At 36.3% G+C, this 20,757-nt stretch overlaps 1 protein-coding gene and 1 long non-coding RNA gene across 3 annotated transcripts; both read right to left on the reverse strand.

The window, feature by feature from the left end:
• LOC132617831 (uncharacterized) lies at nucleotides 1-11,289 on the reverse strand. Of its 2 annotated transcripts, none has more exons than XR_009573849.1 (3): nucleotides 11,143-11,289; nucleotides 829-1,819; nucleotides 1-349 (listed from the first exon to the last, which is right to left on the reverse strand). It is a non-coding gene; the product is annotated as an uncharacterized LOC132617831 (long non-coding RNA). The 2 variants fall into 2 exon arrangements; XR_009573848.1 differs by lacking the exon at nucleotides 11,143-11,289 and having other exon boundaries at nucleotides 829-1,038; nucleotides 1,685-2,483.
• Nucleotides 11,290-14,969: 3,680 nt separating this feature from the next.
• LOC132617906 (protein STRICTOSIDINE SYNTHASE-LIKE 10-like) lies at nucleotides 14,970-16,404 on the reverse strand. The gene has a single exon (XM_060332972.1). The coding sequence runs from the start codon at nucleotides 16,268-16,270 to the stop codon at nucleotides 15,248-15,250; it is 1,023 nt and encodes a 340-aa protein (XP_060188955.1). The 5' UTR covers nucleotides 16,271-16,404; the 3' UTR covers nucleotides 14,970-15,247.
• Nucleotides 16,405-20,757: the final 4,353 nt, after the last annotated feature.

A 20,757-nucleotide genomic window follows, 5' to 3' on the forward strand; every position in this document is an offset into this window, starting at 1 on the left:
TGGTATGCAAAAACAATATTTTCTATATTCGTCAGCACGCTTAAAATATTAAACTCAAATCAAAATTTTCAAGGACGCTACACAAAACTTGAGTAAAAAGCTTCTTTCGTAAGATCATACACATGACATTGCAATAAGTAAAACGCACTATGATCCCCTTTGTTACAAAATGTGTCTAACAATCTTTGCCTTCTTCAAAAACCCAATGATTTACACTCCATAGCTTGTGTAGCAAGTTGCACCTTATAAACTCATAACGAGAGCTTTAGACTTTGATAATCCAATTTATTATGGCATTTAATACATTAGGACAGAATCAAATCCAAGCTGCAGTTTCAGAGTATACTTCCTGCATTTGAAGGAGAACGACAACAGGGTTTTCAAACATATAAAGCAATTCTGATCTTGTTCTTTTAAAGACAGGCCACTGTGCAGATAAGAAAACCTAAGCGGACATTTATTTTTGCTAAAATATACAACTTTCAGTTCACTCACTTAATTCCCACCTCCCACCCCAAGAAAAAATAGAGAAGGTTCGCATCTGCTGGCTCGAACTAGAAAATCTTTAATAGAGGTTTGATCTCTTTTACAATTCCTATTCAACGTCTCTACAACTTTTCTATCCCCTGAATATTTCACTTAAAATAAGGCTTGAAAAAAATACTAAAGCAAATCGAATTTCCACTCAACTACATGTTCATATTTATTTAATAATGTGATGCATGGTAATGTAAGTTCAATCTTATTGGCGTACAGAAACAAAAATAACTCAAATAAACATACAATATCTATACTTAAATGATCAAGATTAGGCGGAACATAAAGTACCTTTCAATTCAGTAGTGCGTCCTAATATGATGGGTAAGACCTAAAATGAATGAAGTGATCACATTCATCATCAACAATGAATGAAAAAAACATGACTATTCTGAACAGAGAGACTGACATCTTCAAAGTAATCAGAGAAATTTTGATAAACTGCCATCCAATAGAGAAGGATCAACTTTGGATAATCGACCTCTCCTTAATACGAAGAACCTGCGAAAAAAATGGAAGCCAATAGAAGAGCAATACTGACCAAAGTCTGCAATGTGAAACACACATGGATACAACTAGTACAACATATCGAAAAACTGAAATAAAGAAGATGAAAAAAAGCAAAGTAGCAAAACATTACTGCAACAACGATGTCACATTGTGAGGATAAAATTGGTATGAAATTCGTTATATAGCAAATTGTGTGTGTAAGATATAGAAAATTGTGTTTGTAAGTTCCTTTTTTTTTCCTGGCAACGGATGGAATATCGAAATTGGAGAGATCTAAAGAAGATTCCATTTCCATACAATACATTTTGTATTTTAGGCCATTTTCCCAGCAATTCAGTTTAACTAAGGTTCCTTCACTCTATAATTAGGGAAGGGGCTGCTTTAGAAGACAATCATTATTGACATAGAAAACAGGTGAGGATACTCATTAACCAAGAAACTGAATGTAAAATTAAAAAATCACAAGCACAATTCCTATAGCAGATCGTTTTTACCACTGACTCTTATCCTTCAAGAAATAACAAAAAATAAAAATTTCTCTGGGAATTAAATAAGAATTTAGAAGGAATGAATTAAACTAATGTAAGTTGACGTTTCCCAATAATTTAGATCACGTATAGGAAAACTATGAACTTACCCTAGGAGATATATCAATGTTGGAATTTCTATTTGACCTTTTCGATGTCCTACCTGGCAATCATCGTACTGTCTCCTCAGCTTAGTCTGAATTTTGAGAATACCAAACACCAAAGTCGATTTTCAAATCCATAATCTGGAAAATGAACCCAATTTCAATTGCTAGGGAAGGATACACCAACCAATATTCACAAGATTATATCAAGTCAGTAACACATAAAACAAAAGAGAAAATATTCAAAAAAAAAAAAAAAAAAAAAAAACAAATCCACAGACCCGTGAAAAACATGAAGAAAGTGATGGGAATAAAATAGACCCACAAAAATAATATTCACGGTATTAGTGATAAACGCAGAACACTGAGTTATGGTTAAATCAGCAAGAATAAAATGCAGCAATAATGACACCAAGATTTTACGTGGAAACCCTTCTGAATAAGGGAAAAACCACGGCCAAGAGGAACAACTGATATCACTATAGTAAGGAATTTTACACTGTGTAGTAACGAGTACAAATACTCCTAAGACCACTACACCCTCAAAAGAAATAACACTCTTTTGATTTTCCCACCTCACTACAATATCACTCACACTCTATTTTTCTTCACAGACTATTTTCTTATAGTCTATGGAATACCTCACTTTTGCTCTCACTCAGATGTATTGTCTGAGATTTTGGTGTGTTACAAATGAACCATAAGCTGCCTATTTATAGGAATGAATTTCCTATGATGAGGTAAGCGCTTACATCACGACTATGATGAGGTAAGCGCTTACATACGACTATGATGAGGTAAGCGCTTACATTACGACTATGATGAGGTAAGCGCTTACATCACGAAAATGTGAACAAAAGAATTGGCTTGTTGGCCAATTCCACAATTGCTACCAATGTGATTTTGTCAAAGGAAGAAAAATCTTCCTTCCTTAAAAATATGGGATAGGGGACTGGACCCCACAAATCTTGTTACACCCCGTACTTCGGAGAAACACTGTTAAATTTGAATGTAAGAATGTCGAGTTACGACTAGGTAAAACAACTTTGGAGTATGAGGAATGAGGCATTATTAAGTATATTGTTTAAATAATGGATGATTATGATCTTCTAAGTCGTAATCGGGAAAGAGTATTTTAAAACACAAGAATATGGTCATTATCATGTATAATACGTGATAAATATCATGTATGGAGGGTTTCGGAATATTTCGAGATCGAGCAAGTTGAAGAAAATAAGTTCGACGAAAATTTGAGAAATGCTGGACAGATTTTTAGTCAACTTTGGAGGGGTAGATCTCTATGCATATTTGGAGTTTTAAGGCGTTTCAAAAGCCTAAACTGAAGTTCGTCAAGTCTAGTTTATGATGCAACAAACCACTCATCGATAGGACGTCGGAGTAGAGAATTATAGACGCTACAAACTGAACTGTCGCGCAGAAACAGCACTGCTACAGTACGCTACAGCACTGCTACAGTACTGTAGCTACAGTGACGCCGTTTCAGCCCTTATAAAAAGGGGCAAACCCCCATTTTTATCATCTAAAAACTTCTCAAATTTTCCAGAAAATTCAGCAACAAAAAGGGGCCTAAATCTCACATAAAAGTGAGGATTGTGAGTGAAATTTCAAGCTACGAAGTACTAATCGAAGTCCGGGAAACGCAAAATCACGAATATAATTTTGTTTGGAGTTAGAGGAGCATGGGAACAATAAGATGTTGAAGAATTTGCTACTTTCATAAAAATAAGGTAAGAATCAATTCCTTTTTCTTATGTTATGAAGGTTTGTTTGTGTTGTAGTATGTAGAAATGAGTAGAATTTATGGAAATATGGAAGTTTGCAAAGTGGGTGTGTATATATGTAAGTGGCCATATATGTATATTGTTGTATAGGTAATATGGGTTGAATTTTATGTTGTATTCTAGTTGTGGTTATGGTGGAATTCATATTGGAAATGGAAGTTGAATGACTTTGGTTGAGGTTGGAAATATGGAATATAGCCATGTGGTGTATAGAAGTAGAATGGAAATGGATTAATTTTGTTTAATGTGTTAGTTGTGTTGTGGTGAACCTTATGATGTAAATGAAGGTTAAATGGCTTAAGTTGGCATTGAATTGGAATGTAGAAGATTATGTCACTTTAGAATGATTTTGTGATATTATGGAAATGAAGTTGTTAAGATGTGAATTATGATTATGGTTGATGAAATTGGAAGATGGAAATATGTTATGGATATGTAGGTTGAATATTAGAAGTTTTGGATGAATTATGACTTTGGTGGAAAGTTTGTATATTTTGTAGATCTTATGAATATTTTGTGAAAATGATATGAAATGCTTCCGAATTATGTTGTAATGATCTTGATTAGTAATGAATACGAGAATGTTGATATTGATTGGAAAATACGAAGTTGGAATGAAGGCTATGACGTTATGTTGGAAAGATGAATAATTATGTTATATTGTGTTTTGTAGTGATTATTGTTGTTGTTGGTGTTGTTGTTGGGTTGTTGTTGATTGTTTTGGCCGAGTTAAATTCTCGGGGATGCTATATGTATAGGGGAGATGCTGCCCAAATTTCTATAGGCAATTATGGATAAAGATTGAATACTTAAAGATTGGAAATTGAGAATTGGTAAATGGGACCAATTGCAGATCTTGGCGAAACGGGAATTGAATTTGGAAAGGCGTAAAGAGCATACAAGGTATGTAAAGCTATCCCGATTCTTCTTTTGGCATGCCCTAGGTGTACTAGGATCGGATTTGAGCCTCGAAAAGTGTTCTGCTCATCGGAATCCGCATTTGAAATTACCCCTTTTTCATTCAATGGAATTGAACCCTATAAGTATGCTTTATTGAAAGAATTGTGCAAACTTCCGTAAATTGTCTAGAAAATTATGAAATGTCCCCAGAACCCCCGTAGATGACTTTATAAGCTTAAAATACATAAGTTGAGCCCACCGCTTCGTTTGTCCCGAGGTGGGCCCACTATTTCCGATTTTACCCTTTTGTGTTTATGACTTGTCTACGAGCTGCTTTAAAGGAAATGTTTTAACTACTCCTCTAGCTATTAATTAAAAATTGTTTAAAATATTCCGTTAAGTCTTGTAATTTTTTTTGGAACTTGGAAATGATTTCAGAAAGATTATGCATCCGTAATCCATTATGACATCCGAAATATGCTTACTATAGTTCTGTCCAGTTTCATCATTTCGATTTGTTATTCGATATGCTTCATTGAGTCTCTGGAAATATATGATATTTTATACTACATTTAGTTTCTCACTACTCCACTCGTGGATGCCTCAATGTTTCCCCTACTGAGCCCGGGCCAGGATATGTTCTCAAGCGACTTCTACTGCATTGTTCGCCGTGCCTCGATGTGAGGGGGCAGGTATACATGTACATGGGTTGTGGAGTATGTTGTGCCATGTACACTATTCTGATATGATATGATATGATCTGATATGGCCATCTGATATGATATGCTATGTTACGGGGTTATTCCCCTTTTCTGATCCTTATGTGTTGTGGCACCAGTGTCGGGGGGTGACCACGTTCTGTCTGCCGAGTCCCTTGGCAGGGGCCGGATATGATATGGCATATGTTTCTGTACATACTCTTCATGTTTTGAAAATATGCATTTGATACTCTGGACATCTCACTCACATTTCTGTACGTTCTGTTCCGGTTATGATTTTGTTCCGTAATGGGACCAGGTATGACATACGTTTCCTGTAAGTACTATTTATGCTTTATGATCAGCATTTTGCTAATCTGGATATTCCGTTCATTTTTCTGTACCTCCTGTTCCGATTATGACTTTGTTTACTACGTTCCATGCTTTACATACTCAGTACATATTTCGTACTGACCCCCTTTCTTCGGGGGATGCGTTTTCATGCCGCGCAGGTACAGACTACAGATTTGCTGACCCACCTGCCTAGGACACCTATTCTGCTATTCTGGAGCGCTCTTTTGTCCAAAGCCTATACTCTGGTACAGTCTGCTGCTGTTGGATATATGTACGCTATTCAGGGGTACGACGGGGCCCTGTCCTGTCTTATGTTTCTGTTATGTTCTGTAGAGGTCTGTAGACATACATGTGGGTTCTGTATATGTTTTGGGTTGCTATGATTTGTGATAGTCTTATCGGCTTCCATGTGCTATATATGTTCCTCTGTGACACTAGTAATGTCGACTGACTTTTATATTTATATAATCTGCTAGTCTGCTGGTTTGGATTATTGGGTATGTTTGGGTGTCCAGCACGAACACTAGTCACGGCCTACGGGGTTGGGTCGTGACAAATCTCCCCCTCCAGTCCCATTCACCTGAAGGAAGGTACACTGGCTTCTAATTTGAGTGCATACCGACAAGTTCTTTGCACGATTCGAACTTGCCTCTCGGTACCGCCTTGGTTAGCATATCTGCAGGATTTTCATTCGTGTGAATCTTCTTGACTTGGAACAATTCGCTTTGAAATTGCTCACGAATCCAATGATATCTGACATCGATGTGTTTTGTTCTCGCATGGTACATGGAGTTCTTGCTCAAGTCTATTGCACTCTGACTGTCACAATAGACAACATACTCCATTTGCTGCAATCCAAGTTCTTGAAGGAATATCTTGAGCCATATCATCTCTTTGCCAGCTTCAGTAACCGCAATATACTCTACTTCCGTTGTAGACAGTGCGACACACTTCTGCAACTTAGACTGCCATGATATAGCTCCCCCTGAAAAAGTAAACAAATATCCAGTAGTGGATTTTCTGTTATCAAGGTCACCTGTCATATCAGAATCTGTATAGCCCTTCAAAATTGGATTTGATTCTCCAAAACACAAGCATTCATCTAAGCTTCCTCTTAGATACCTGAGTATCCACTTCACAGCTTCCCAATGCTCTTTCCCTGGATTTTCGACAAATCTGCTAACAACACCGACTGAATGAGCAATATCTGGTCGAGTGCATACCATTGCATACATTAAACTTCCGACGGCAGAGGAATAAGGAATCTTGGCCATTCTCTCTTTGTCCTCTGTTGTTGTAGGACACATCTTTTTGCTCAATTTCAGATGACCAGGAAGAGGTGTGCTAACCCACTTAGCACTCTTCATATTGAAGCGCTCTAGTACACGTTCTATGTACTTTTTCTGCGACAAATAAAGATTCTTTTCATCTCTCGAACGAGTAATTCTCCTGCCCAAAATCTGCTTAGCATGACCCAAGTCTTTCATTGCAAAAGACTTACTCAACTGTTTCTTCAACTCGTCAATCCTGGAAGCATTTTTGCCTACAATCAACATATCATCCACACATAGCAGAAGGATGATAAAGTCATCATCAGAAAATCTTTGTACAAACACACAGTGATCTGAAGAAGTCTTCTTGTAGCCTTGCTCCCCCATGACAGACTCAAACTTCTTGTACCACTGTCTGGGAGCTTGCTTCAATCCATATAGACTCTTCTTGAGTTTGCATACAAGATTTTCTTTACCTTTTGCCTTGAAGCCCTCAGGTTGTTCCATATAAATCTCCTCTTCTAAGTCACCGTGAAGAAAAGCAGTCTTCACATCCATCTGCTCAATCTCCAAATCAAGACTAGCAGTCAAACCAAGAACTGTCCGAATGGAGGACATTTTCACGACAGGAGAAAATATTTCGTCAAAGTCAATACCTTTCCTTTGACCAAATCCCTTAACAACCAATCTAGCTTTGTATCTGGGCTTCAAGCTGTGTTCTTCGGCTTTAACTTTGAACACCCACTTGTTCTTCAAAGCTCTCATGCCCTTAGGCAAGTTCACCAACTCATAAGTATGGTTCTCACGCAGAGATTTCATCTCATCTTGCATGGCTTCAATCCATTGATCCTTGTGCTCATCTTCCATGGCCTCCTCATAACATTCAGGTTCTCCCCCATCAGTGAGTAATACATACTCATTAGGTGAATAACGGGAAGAAGGAACATGCTGTCTAGTAGACCTTCTAAGTGGAATATCTGACTCATCCACGACTTCATGAGTAGGAGCATCTACCTCATCAATAGAAGCATCATTATCATCATCACCATGCTGATCTGGAACATGATTCTGGGCATCACTATCGTCATCGAGCCCACCAACTTCATCAACATTTGTATGAGGGACTTGATCAAGATTAACTATACCTTCAGAACTTGAAGATTTTATCTTCTCTGCTTTGTTAATATCTTCAATGGTTTGATCCTCCACGAAGATAACATCACGGCTTCTCACGACCTTCTTCTCAATTGGATCATATAGCCTGTAACCAAACTCATCAAGGCCATAACCAATGAAGATGCACTGCCTTGTCTTGGCAGTTAATTTTGACCTTTCATCTTTAGGCACATGTACAAAAGCTTTGCAACCAAACACTTTCAAGTGGTCATAGGAAACATCCTTGTCATACCAAACACTGTTTGGAACATCACTTTGCAAAGCAACCGCAGGGGATAGATTAATAACATGTGCGGCGGTCAATAAAGCCTCACCCCAAAAGGAATTCGGCAACTTTGCTTCAGAAAGCAAACATCTAACTTTTTCCATCAAGGTCCTGTTCATCCTCTCTGCTAAACCATTAAGCTGAGGAGTCTTAGGAGGAGTCTTCTGGTGTCTGATACCCTGTTGCTTGCAGTATTCGTCAAACGGTCCACAATATTCACCACCGTTATCAGTACGAATACACTTCAGCTTCTTTCCAGTTTCCCTTTCAACTGAGGCCTGAAACTGCTTAAAGACACCCAACACTTGGTCTTTTGTCTTTAAGACGTAGACCCAAAGTTTCCTTGAGCAATCATCAATAAAGGTAGCAAAATAAATAGCACCACCCAAGGTCCTTGTTTTCATTGGACCACATAAATCTGAATGCACCAACTCAAGCAACTCTGTCTTTCTTGAAGGGGGATGAGACTTGAAAGAAACTCTATTTTGTTTTCCAGCCAAGCAGTGCTCACACTTTTCTAATTTAGCACTTTCGAAATTTGACAATAATTTATTTTTGGCCAGAACATTTAGTCCTTTCTCGCTAATGTGGCTAAGCCTCTTATGCCATAACGTTGAAGAGCTATTGCTCTCAACTGCATTCACCATATCAACACAGGTAGAGGCCGTAGTCCAGTATAGACCACGACGTTTTTCGCCACGAGCCACAATCATGGAACCTTTAGTAAGCTTCCACCTTCCAGCACCATTGGTACTGACATATCCCTCATCATCCAAAACACCAACAGAGATCAAGTGCAAACGAACATCAGGTGCATGCTTTACATTGTTTAAAACTAGTTTAGTTCCAATACTAGTTTTCAAACAAATCGTTCCAACACCAGCCACCCTAGATACAGTCTCATTACCCATACTCAAAGTTCCAAAGTCACCCGGAGTATAGGATGAGAAAAGTTCCTTCATTGATGTCACATGAGATGCGGCACCACTGTCCACAACCCAGCTTGACTCATCACAAGCAATATTTATCAGATCCGCATCAAGGACAGTAACAAGATCTTCTGTAGTGACAGCGGCAACACGATTGCCATCTTCTTTCTTTTCCTCCTTTTCTCTATTCTCTTTTTTGAAAATCCGGCAGAACTTCTTTTTGTGCCCTTTCTTCCCGCAATGATAGCACTCAATATCTTTAAGTCTGCTTCTGGATTTGCTTCTATGATGTTCTCTATTTTGAGAACCACGATTCTTGCCTCTCCCCCTAGTGTCAGTCACCACGATATCTGATGAGGAGGAACCTTGAGATTTTCTTCTCATCTCTTTATTTAAAAGACTGCTCTTGGCAAGATCCATAGAGATCACACCATCCGGAGCAGAATTTGATAATGAAGTTCTAATAATTTCCCAAGAATCTGGTAGGGAACCAAGTAGAAACAAGCCTTGAATTTCTTCATCAAAATTAATGCCCATAGCAGATAACTGGTTCATGATCCCCTGAAAAATATTCAAATGATCTGTCATTGCGGAACCATCGTGGTATTTTAAACCCAGCATTTGCTATATCAAAAACATCTTGTTGTTACCAGTTTTTCGAGCATACAAACTTTCAAGATGCTCCCATAGGGTCCGAGCATGTGTCTCTCCAGAAATATGGTTCAACACATTATCGTCAACCCACTGTCTAATAAAGCCGCAAACCTGCCGATGCAACAAATTCCACTCTTCATCTGATTTATTATCAGGCTTTTTATTTCCAAAGACAGGTTGATGAAAATTCTTGACATAGAGCAAATCTTCCATTTTGCCCTTCCAAATGGCATAATTTACGCCACTCAAGGTAACCATTCTACTAGTGTTGGCTTCCATCGTTTATCACAAATACAAATACTATTTTATTCGAAGACCAAAGTAATTCTTTTCTGATGTGGAAGTTCAGACTGTGCTGCAACCACAAAGCATACTCAGACAGAACCTTGGCTCTGATACCACTTGATGGGAATAAAATAGACCCGCAAAAATAATATTCACGGTATTAGTGATAAACGCGGAACACTGAGTTATGGTTAAATCAGCAAGAATAAAATGCAACAATAATGACACCAAGATTTTACGTGGAAACCTTTCTGAATAAGGGAAAAACCACGGCCAAGAGGAACAACTGATATCACTATAGTAAGGAATTTTACACTGTGTAGTAACGAGTACAAATACTCCTAAGACCACTACACCCTCAAAAGAAATAACACTCTTTTGATTTTCCCACCTCACTACAATATCACTCACACTCTATTTTTCTTCACAGACTATTTTCTTATAGTCTATGGAATACCTCACTTTTGCTCTCACTCAGATGTATTGTCTGAGATTTTGGTGTGTTACAAATGAACCATAAGCTGCCTATTTATAGGAATGAATTTCCTATGATGAGGTAAGCGCTTACATCACGACTATGATGAGGTAAGCGCTTACATACGACTATGATGAGGTAAGCGCTTACATCACGAAAATGTGAACAAAAGAATTGGCTTGTTGGCCAATTCCACAATTGCTATCAATGTGATTTTGTCAAAGGAAGAAAAATCTTCCTTCCTTAAAAATATGGGATAGGGGACTGGACCCCACAGAAAGAGCTCACCTTTATAGGAGTGAGGGGTGGATGCATGGAGAAATAGGGAAATCCTAAACTAAAATAAGGAACATAGGAATCGTCTAATGAAAAATATGATTCGAGACAACATCAGATGAAAGTTCACTTTCGTACTTCATGCAGTGGCGGAACCACATAGAGCCGAGGGGGTTCGGATAAAAATACCGTTTTTATAAGGTTAAAATTATTTTTTATGTATATATAGTAGATGTTGAATCTCTAGGCTCATGTTTACTTTTTTATATTTTGAACCTCTCGGCGGAAATCCTGGCTACTGCTTCATGCCTTTAGAGATTGTAAAGAATGAACACATTCGATTTCGCTGCACAAATTGAAGTGAGAAAACGCAACCTACCTTTTCGGACAATCAAAAGGGAAAAAAAATTACACTTTGAAAGAGAGGGGTAGAGAGAAGCCACGACTGGAGAAGAAGGAGAAGCAAAAACGAAAATAAAAAAGTCACCAAAGAAAATGATAATTCCAAGCAGGGAAGGAGGAGCGATCATAAAGTTATATTAATGCAGCCTTTCAATTCATTACTTTCATTTTTTTTCTTGTTTCACAATCGATGTTCAGTGTTCATATTGGGGCCCCGATTAATTCGGATTCGCGCCATGTAAGACTCTTTTAAGGATGAAGTGCTCCCTACTTAGGGCTCGAGCTCCCTAACAGGATTTTTTTCATACCCAGAGCTCGAACCCGAGACCTCTCGTTAAGGGTGGAGGGACCTTATCCACACCACCACAACCTTGTTGGTTACTTGCATCTTCTCTCCATATAATCATATCAAGACTAATTGGATTATGCATCAGTATCATTATTGGGCATTGATCATGAAGACGAAAAGAAGGTGAATATGTAGTTTTTTTTTTTTATTTTTTTTTTTAACCAGTAATGATATTGTGTATGTTTATTGACCCTTCTCACCTGGTTATGAAACTACTTGATGCTGCATGCAGTTACATTTTCCTGGTTACTTTATTATTGGTTGTACTGTATATTATTTTGGCTTATAAAGTAAATATTCAACCAAAGAATCCCAGGACATCTTTCTGATTTTGAAATTGAGTGTAAAATGGAGGAACCCACGTGCTTGGCTGGAGAATTACAGGTAGTTGACGCAAATGAGGTTGATATTTCTATGTTATGTAATGAAGTTTTTATAATTGGTTTATAGTTTTGGAGACAGTCTTGGCCCTTCTGCTGACTATACTTATTAATACTCCTTCGGACTAAGCTTCCAACTTGCTGTAGGTTTTCATCTTGCAGGTGTTAATGATCTTTGTTTTATATGCATAATATCTATATATAGTTAACTATGATGTGTTTTATGTAGGATTTGCATTTTAGTTTATTAGTCCTCAAGACAATATCTTTAGCTGATTGGCCCGGCTATAGAGATGATAAATAATAGATGGAGATTGCTGACATTTATTACTCAATCTGTCCCAATTTGCGTGACACACTTTTCTTTTTAGTTTGTCTCATAAAAAAAATGTCACATTTTTATATTTAAAAATAATTTAACTTTATGTAATGATCTACAATCACATAAACATCTAACACTTATTTTGGACCACTAAATTCAAAAATCTTCGTTTCTTTCCTAAATTTCGTGCCAAGTCAAATGGTGTCACATAATACGGGACGGAGGAAATAGTTCGCATCTTTTTTGGTATAATATAAGACATTACATAGATTTCTATATAAGTTATCCGACTCTTATATAGTTACTAGTTGCATGTGGCCTGTGATAAGCCGGGGCCCAAACTCATGATACAAACATAGTAAATTTAATTTAAAAAATACTCCAATTTATGTCATATTTTTCGATTGCATAATTAATATAATCTAGCAACACGTTAATCATGTTTTGTTGGTATGTCTTCATAATTATTAAAGAGCTTTAGTCACATAATTGAATAATTTTTAAAGAATAAACTATTCATGATGAACGAAGTTTCGAAGGACAATTAGCAAATACAAAGGTACATAAGATTCGATATTCACTAAAGAAGCAAAACATTGAAGGTTTAAAATAAATAAAGGGTGTGTTCGGTATGAATGGAAATATTCAAAAAATATTTTTCAATTTATGGTTGGTCAAAAATTTTTAAAAACATTTTCTCTAGAAAAATAAGTTCTTTAAAATGAGCAAAATGGCTTCCCTAGTAGAAGTAGGAAAATCAAGTTCCACACTTGGCTTTCACATTCATTGTCTCCCTCCCGACCTTCCAATACAACTAGGGATGGGCGTTCGGGCCATCGGATTGGATATGAAATTTTCGGTTTGGATATTCGGTTTTCGGATTAAAGAAATTACAATCCAAATCCAATCCAAATAAGTTCGGATTGGATTGGATATTTTAAGTTCGGTTTCGGATTATTTGGTTTGGGTATTTTGGATTTTCGGATTTGACTCTTGAGACTTAAGGCAAACTTATTAGGAATGAAATTCATGTGTTGGTTCCGTAGAGGTAAATTTAAATCTTAATTGCTCAGTAAAAAAAGCCTTCCAGTTCAAATTAGGATTAAAATTTCCAAGTCATGTCCAACATAGTAAATCCATACCAAATAAAAGCATTCTGGAAAAGTGAAAATGAACAATAAAATCTAAGTAGTCATCTGGAAAAATAACAAAGAACTCTGTCGTGGGTGACACTAACGTGAGACTTTTGAGACTTGAGAAGTAAAAAAACCCTATATTATATTTGATTTAGTAGAGAATTATATATTGGATTTAATATTTTAATGGGTAGGGCCTTAGGTACTAATATATTGGACCTTTAGAAACTAGACTTATTAGTACTGGACACATATGATATAGGTAGGTCTAGATAAAGGTATAAAAATTTCAGATTTTCGGATATCCAAAAATTCATAGTACTAAATCCATATCCAATCCGAAATTCATAAATTTTAAAAATAAAATCTGAGGACCAATCCATAATCCAAATATCCAAACCAAATATTTAAAAAGCTCGGATTTCGGTTTGGGTTTCGGGTTGGCCCAAACTGTGCCCACCCCTAAATACAACTCATATTTAATTCTAAGGCTTGAGCAAGATATACATATTCCATTCTGTTTTCATACACAAAATATTGAGCGAAATTCTTAAGCCTTAATGGAAAAATACATATTTCATACATTTTTTGTACAGAAAAAAAATTTAGCGAAATTTTTAAGCATTGAGCGAAAAATACACATTTCATACATTTTTCACGCACAAAATTTTGAGCGAAAATTTTAAGCCTTTGGTGAATTTTTTTTATATATATTTTGTAAGAAATTTATTGTTATGTTTTGTAAATTGAAAAGTATCTATTATATTTTATAAATATACCATATTCATATATATATATATATATATATATATATGCACGTCATTCTCCGTTATGAAATTAGTGTCAGAATGTAAGCCCATTTGAATAGACAAATTTGGTTGATGCCAAACGGCTAATTAATGTCACTGACTTTGAGGTGTCCGGTTAAAGTGAGTCCACTCTAATACAAGTTGCCAAACACAAATGTCCTACAAAGGAAGAAAAATTGGACACATGAGCTTTTTTGGATTAGCTTATTTAGGTGATTTTAAGCTAAAATAATTTTTAAGCATATTTGTAATGTTGAAATAAAATAAAAAAATATTTTTAAACACTTATTTTAAAGCTAAAATAACAAAAATAAGCTAAAAATTATAAATTAGAATTTTTAACTTATCAGTTTTAGCTTACGAGCCAAAAGTCCTAACCCCATCTAGACGGGCTAATCTCATCACCCAAAAATACACTCCCCCCATGTATGCTACAAATCTACTATTGCTGATCAGTGCTACAGCAGCACTAATTGTCTCACTAAATTTAGCCTTCAACTCCCAAAATCCGAAATTATTTGGACCATAAAGCATTGCTTTCAATCGAGATGGCGAAGGCCCATACATCGGAGTTGACCATGGACAAATTCTCAAGTGGCTTAAAGGCCCAATTTGAGTGTCTTATTTTTCTTTTTGGTTAGTCTCAAGTGTCTTTTTCTATTTTTAGTAAGTTTTTCAATCCCAACATTCTACATGGCAAGTTTAATACCATAACATTTAAAGAATTACACATCTTTAATTTAAGATTACAAGATTAAAAAATCTCCCTTTACAACATTGTGAAACACTACTTATAACACTATTTATATTGAATCAAAATGAAAAGATAAAAATATCAATTATTATGAAATGGAAGGAGTACATCTGAAAGATAACTTTGCAGTTATAACACGGCCAATCCTTAACTGACCCACCAAAACGGAAAATGAAAGACCCGTTAGCTAAGTAACAAAAAAGTAAAATCATCATAATAGCTTGAAAGTAACATAACTTAAATTACTTGTAGGGCGGTCTTTAGGTAATTGATATACTTGACCTAATGTAAAAAAAATCTTTTATACTGACTATATGTATACAACTTAAAACTCATAATCTATACACTCCCAGAAAGGGCATCACAACAGAACCGATCCACAACTTGCCATTTTTCTCATGAACTTCACTTATAGACCTCAACGTCTTGCCTTCCACATCTTCTAAAACCTCCAATACTCGCCCGTCCTCGCTTAGCTTCATTGCAGTAGCATGCAGCTGCCCTCCGCCTAACAAGCCGGAATATTCTGATATACTCATCAATGGTGCAAATGATTGCAGAGCCACCCAGAATTCCCCTCTCGAATTTATTTTAATGTTGTCAGGAAATCCCGGCAACACAGCAAATGTATCATGTTTTCCCTTGTAAGGGCCTTTAAGCCAATACCTCAATATTCTACAATTAGAAGTTTCAGCCACTAGCACAAAAGAACGGTCTTTGCTCAACGCTACACCATTTGCAAAAGCAAGGCCTCCTAATAAAACTGTTACTTCTTTGGTTGATTTAGTATATTTCATCAGCCTGCCAGTACTGTCTCCACTTAAAAGAGAAGTGAAATATTGCCTGCGCTGATACTTTGTGCTTGTATCCGTGAAGTAAATCACATCGTCGTGATCATCAATATCAATGTCATTTGTGAAGATCAAAGGCTTACCTTGGCATTTTTGGACTAATGGGGTAGCTAATCCTCCTTTTGGTCCAACAACTTGGAGTCCTAAATAGGCATCAGCAATATATAGGTCACCTGTTTTCGTATCGAATCGTAAACCCAATGGCCTTCCACATACATGCTCCATTTCAGGAGCAAAAGGCCGGGTACAATTTTTCCTTTGGGAAGAAGTGACTGCATAATCAGCCCAATATTGACCTTGCCACTTGAGAATTCGTCCATCGCCAACTCCTGTGTATGGGCCTTCACCATTTCTATCGAAAGCAATGCTTTCTGGTCCAACTGCTCCTTTCAGTTGCATGATTTCGGATTTTGGGAGGACATTTTGGGAGTCGAAGGCTAAAATTTCTGAGACAAGTGCAAGTGCTGTTGTAGCACTGAGCAAAAATAGGTTTGAAGCATTCATGGGGGAGTGTCTTTTGGTGATGGGATTATGTCCAACTTTTCTCTTCTTTTATAGGACATTTGCGTTTGAAGGGGTCGTTTATTTATCATGCATTTGATTGGTGTGATAAGGAATAACAATCTCATCAAATATACTAAAATTGTGGAATTAGTTATAGGTGTTATAAACAATTTCATGGAATATCCCGACATATCTTTATCTATCTCATGTTGCATAACAAACAAGCCTAAACGCGGACCTCAAAGTCAACCCAGTGGCTTTAGCCGCCCATTTTGTTGACTTAGCAAATTTTACAGAGTCTTAAAAAGTGTATATAAATAATGGATCAAAATAATTTACTGATGTGATAGTTATAGTTGGATAGCCAAGTAATCTTGTCACAATAATGATGGAAACTAACTTAATAAGAAATAAAAAAAATCCTAAAATAATCCAAAATTTGGTCCTGAACTATGTCCATCGTACTGTTTTAAATATCCTTAAATAAACAAAACTATACATGCAACCTGATCTGAATGAAATTTCTATAGGAGTAATACTTAATATTCTCCTTAATCCTATCTTGCATGAACAATTTATTTATGCCCTATTTCTTTGTAATTATGCTGGCCTTTGTTTATACCGGTGACTCGGTTCTTTAAAATGTGAATTATTTAATACTCCTATTTATTCATTTTACTCTTGAATCGACCATTCAAAGACCCCTTAGTCCTTATATAAGGATTATATATTTCTTATATATTCAAGACTTCTTTTTGTATATCCGATGTCATCTTTGATCTATAATCTCAATTGACACTGGAGTAAATTTGGCCTAAGACCATCGTAGCTTTAGGCAACGTGTGAAAAACATTGTAAAAACATCTGGGGGATTTTAAGCCACACTTATAAAGGGTTCTCTCTAAATAAAAAGGCAACAAATTGCGTCATATATCTGCTCGGCAATATTTATGGATATAAGAATTAAAAATTATGTAATTCATATGTGAATACTTCCTACGTACATTACTTTCTTTTTCTTTCTTTTTCTTTGCAAAATCATATACTGTATTACTACTACTCAAGGTAATAGAAAAGTATATTCAACTTCTAAAATGAAATAAACAATTAAGTGTCATCTCATTGATAAAGCTGGGATGGTAAGGTGACTGAGGATTTTGTTCCAAGGCACCTACCGATGCGACTAGCAAAACAAAATCATATGACAGTGTCAGCTGCAACAAGATCCAATAAATCCAAGAAGAAATGATGAATTATCAAGTGTTGTTAGGCAGATTTGAAGAAGAAGACAAGAGGAAAATACTTCAGGGTACCTTAGATGGGCATTCTATGTTTTTTAGTTTATACATTTGTAACAGAAAGTTTGAGGTTGATAACTCAACTTTCTTCTTAGTTTTTATACTATTGGATTACTTAAGCATTCTCATTTGTAATATCATCATAGAATGTAATATAAACTCTATAATGATCATAGATTATCTAGTTCTCTCTAGCTCTTATTTTCTTCATGCTTGTTAATTAGTAGAGTTTAGTTAGCTCATTAGGATTGATAAGGTAAGTCCTAGCCCCCCTTGCTTGTACTTATCCTTGTTGATGATTTATTATTATTATTATTTAAAAAAAAATGCTTTCGACCCTTTTCCTCATTTTTAAAAAGGCTTAAGTCATTAACAGACCCTTAAACTTGTCCAGAAATTTTGTTTAGACCCTCCAATCAAGACTTGTACCATTTGAACCCTCAAAGGCCACTTTTACTGTGTCATTTAGACACAAAGTTAATATGTAGCCAAACAACACAGATGTGTGTAATTCACACGCCAAAATGACCAATAAAATAAGGCCACGTGAATTTTAACTTTAAAAAAAATTAAAAAAATGAACCCCCCCCCCCCCCCTCTCCTCCTTCTCCTCCGCTTGTATGCTTCTCTGCCTCGCCGGAGCTGACCACCGGCGACTGGCAGAGTTCAACCGTCGACGACCGCCGATGCCACCACCATCCAGATCTGTCGCCGCCACCCACACTTCACCTTCCCCTTCTTTCTCCAGCTATCATCTCCTCCACACACCACCTCGTTTTCCACCCTTGGCCTTTCAAATGACCAACCTTGCTCGCTGAAAAAAATGGAGTCGTCGTTGGCTCTCTTCCTCCTCCATCTCTTCTGCCATTAAAATCTAAACCTAAGAACAAAATAGATCAAAAACAAGAAAAAAGATAGAAAAGATGGGAGGAGATTTAGGTTTGAAATAAGTAGTGGAGGGATAAGATGAAGTGGGGGACGGCGGCGGCGGCAACAGGTTAGGGTTTAGGTTTAATTTTTATTTTTATTTTACTTACAATATTTAAAAAAAAAATGGTATCTCACGCCCTTTGGGGCTGTGTACTGCACGCGGTGGGCCAACTCAACAAATTGTGTCTAAATGACACAGTAAAAGTGGTGTTTTGAGGGTTCAGATGGTACAAGTCTCGGTTGGAGGGTCTAAGTGGATTACACAGACAAGTTGGAGGGTCTGTCGATAACTTCATCCTTTTAAAAAATAGCCTTTTCTTAAGAAACTTTGCTAGGCAAAGCTTTTGTTGCTGATCAGGCATAAATTGTGGACATAAATTAGTTCTCCCTATAAGGTTTAAGTTTAGGATATTTCAAGCCAGTGAACCTGCTCAATTGACCACAAGTTCTATCTTATAAGCAAAAGTTAGAACTTATGTCTGATAGGCAACAAAAGTTAGATGCAAAGCTTTTTGTTGCCCATCAAACATAAGTTCTAGCTTTTGCCTAAAGACACAGGTTCAAGATATTTCAAGACGATGGACCTGCTAAAGTGATCACAAGTTTTAGGAAAAAGCTAGAACTTATGCTTGACGGACAACATAAATTTTACACAACAAATTTTTTCAAGTTAAGATCATTTCCAAAAAATTTACTAAGCGAGGATAAAAATTTAAGACCAAACACTTTTAAGGACACCACGCATCAATTCCTTCTTTTAGCCTGATTATAAAAAAATTGGAGTATCATTTTAAATAAGAAGAGACTAATATTAAGTGGGGTTATAAAATGGACTTTTATGTTGTTGATTTTAGGGGAAAGAACATCGCCGTCCCTTGAAAACTAAATAATTAGCCGTTCATACCTCTCTTACTTTTATGCCTCTGGAACTATTTATCCGAAATGTCTCCAAAATTATGATACCAACATGGTATATAAATATACTGAGATGTTATCATGTTCATTTATTCAAAAGACATTTTTTTCAAAAAAGCCTCTATGAGTCCTCCGTGATACCATCGTGATACATAAATATACCGAGACAATATCACGAAAGACTGCTTCAGTCCATCTCTTAGTCATCTGTGTTACCATCATGATATATAAATATTCTGCGATGGCATCATGGAGGAAGGGTTTTGAGCGAGGGGATACTTGGATAAATATTTTCGGCTGTTTCGGTAAGAAGCGAAATAAATTCAGAAAGAGACATGAGCGGATAAATATTTTACATTTTAAGGATATTTTGTGTTGTTTTCCCTTAATTTTAGCCTAGTCCACTCTTTGGCAACTAGGAGATAGCTAGGTCCCAGGCCCAATATTATGGCACATGGAACTTCTAAAACACTCGTCCTGTAATGCTTTGGTCTTACTTCTCTATTGTTATATTGTCTGCTAGTCTCTATTCACTTCAAATTTCCCTGTCAATTTACTGTTTTTCCTATATTGTTTGATTGTCTCAATCCACTTTAAGTTTCCCTGTGAATTTACTATTTTGGTTGTGTACAATATATTTAGGGAAAAGATGCAAAATATACCTCTTAATTTTGCGATTTAGTGAAAATATACTCTTCATTGAAAAAGTAATACTCTTCATTAAAAAAGTAGTGCATATATACCCTTATCATTATTCAAATAGTACACATGGCTTTAAAAAAATACATCCACCCATTTTTTTTGTAGACTTGCTTTTCAAAGCCACGTGATAATTTTTTCTAGTGGGTTGTCTGGTTTGTTTAAAAAAATATCTCAATGGCTTTAAAAAGAATAAGTCTCCCCATTTTCTAAACGAACCAGACAGACCCACCAAAACAAAGTTACCACGTGGCTTTAAAAAAAGATAAAGTCTACTAAAAAAAAAGGATAGACTTATTTTTTAAAGTCATGTGACATTTTTTAATTTAAAAACAAGCTATATGATTTTTTTAAAAATACTTCGTCAGCGAAAAAGGTATATTTGCAAGGTTGCCCATGCTCCTAATTAAGTCCATCCGGGTCTTCCTTCCATCTTTAAATGTTGGTTCAGACTCAATCGGCTGCTCATCCACGGGTTTTTCCCAAGCAAAAACCTACTCCTAAGAAGTTGTTGGATCGAAGTAGTACATTCTACATCTGCCCGCCAGCAGGGAGTCATTGGTTCAAATCCAATAGTAGGTAAAACTTATTAGATACCATTGACTCTGGTATCTAATAAGGTTTATGACCCACCCTTAGTGATAT

The sequence above is a fragment of the Lycium barbarum genome, chromosome 11 (genome assembly GCF_019175385.1).
Source record: "Lycium barbarum isolate Lr01 chromosome 11, ASM1917538v2, whole genome shotgun sequence".
Lineage (NCBI taxonomy): Eukaryota > Viridiplantae > Streptophyta > Magnoliopsida > Solanales > Solanaceae > Lycium > Lycium barbarum.

Excerpts from the sequence above, each read along its gene's own strand:
- LOC132617906 (XM_060332972.1), bottom strand. The coding sequence starts at position 16,270 with ATGAATGCTTCAAACCTATTTTTGCTCAGTGCTACAACAGCACTTGCA.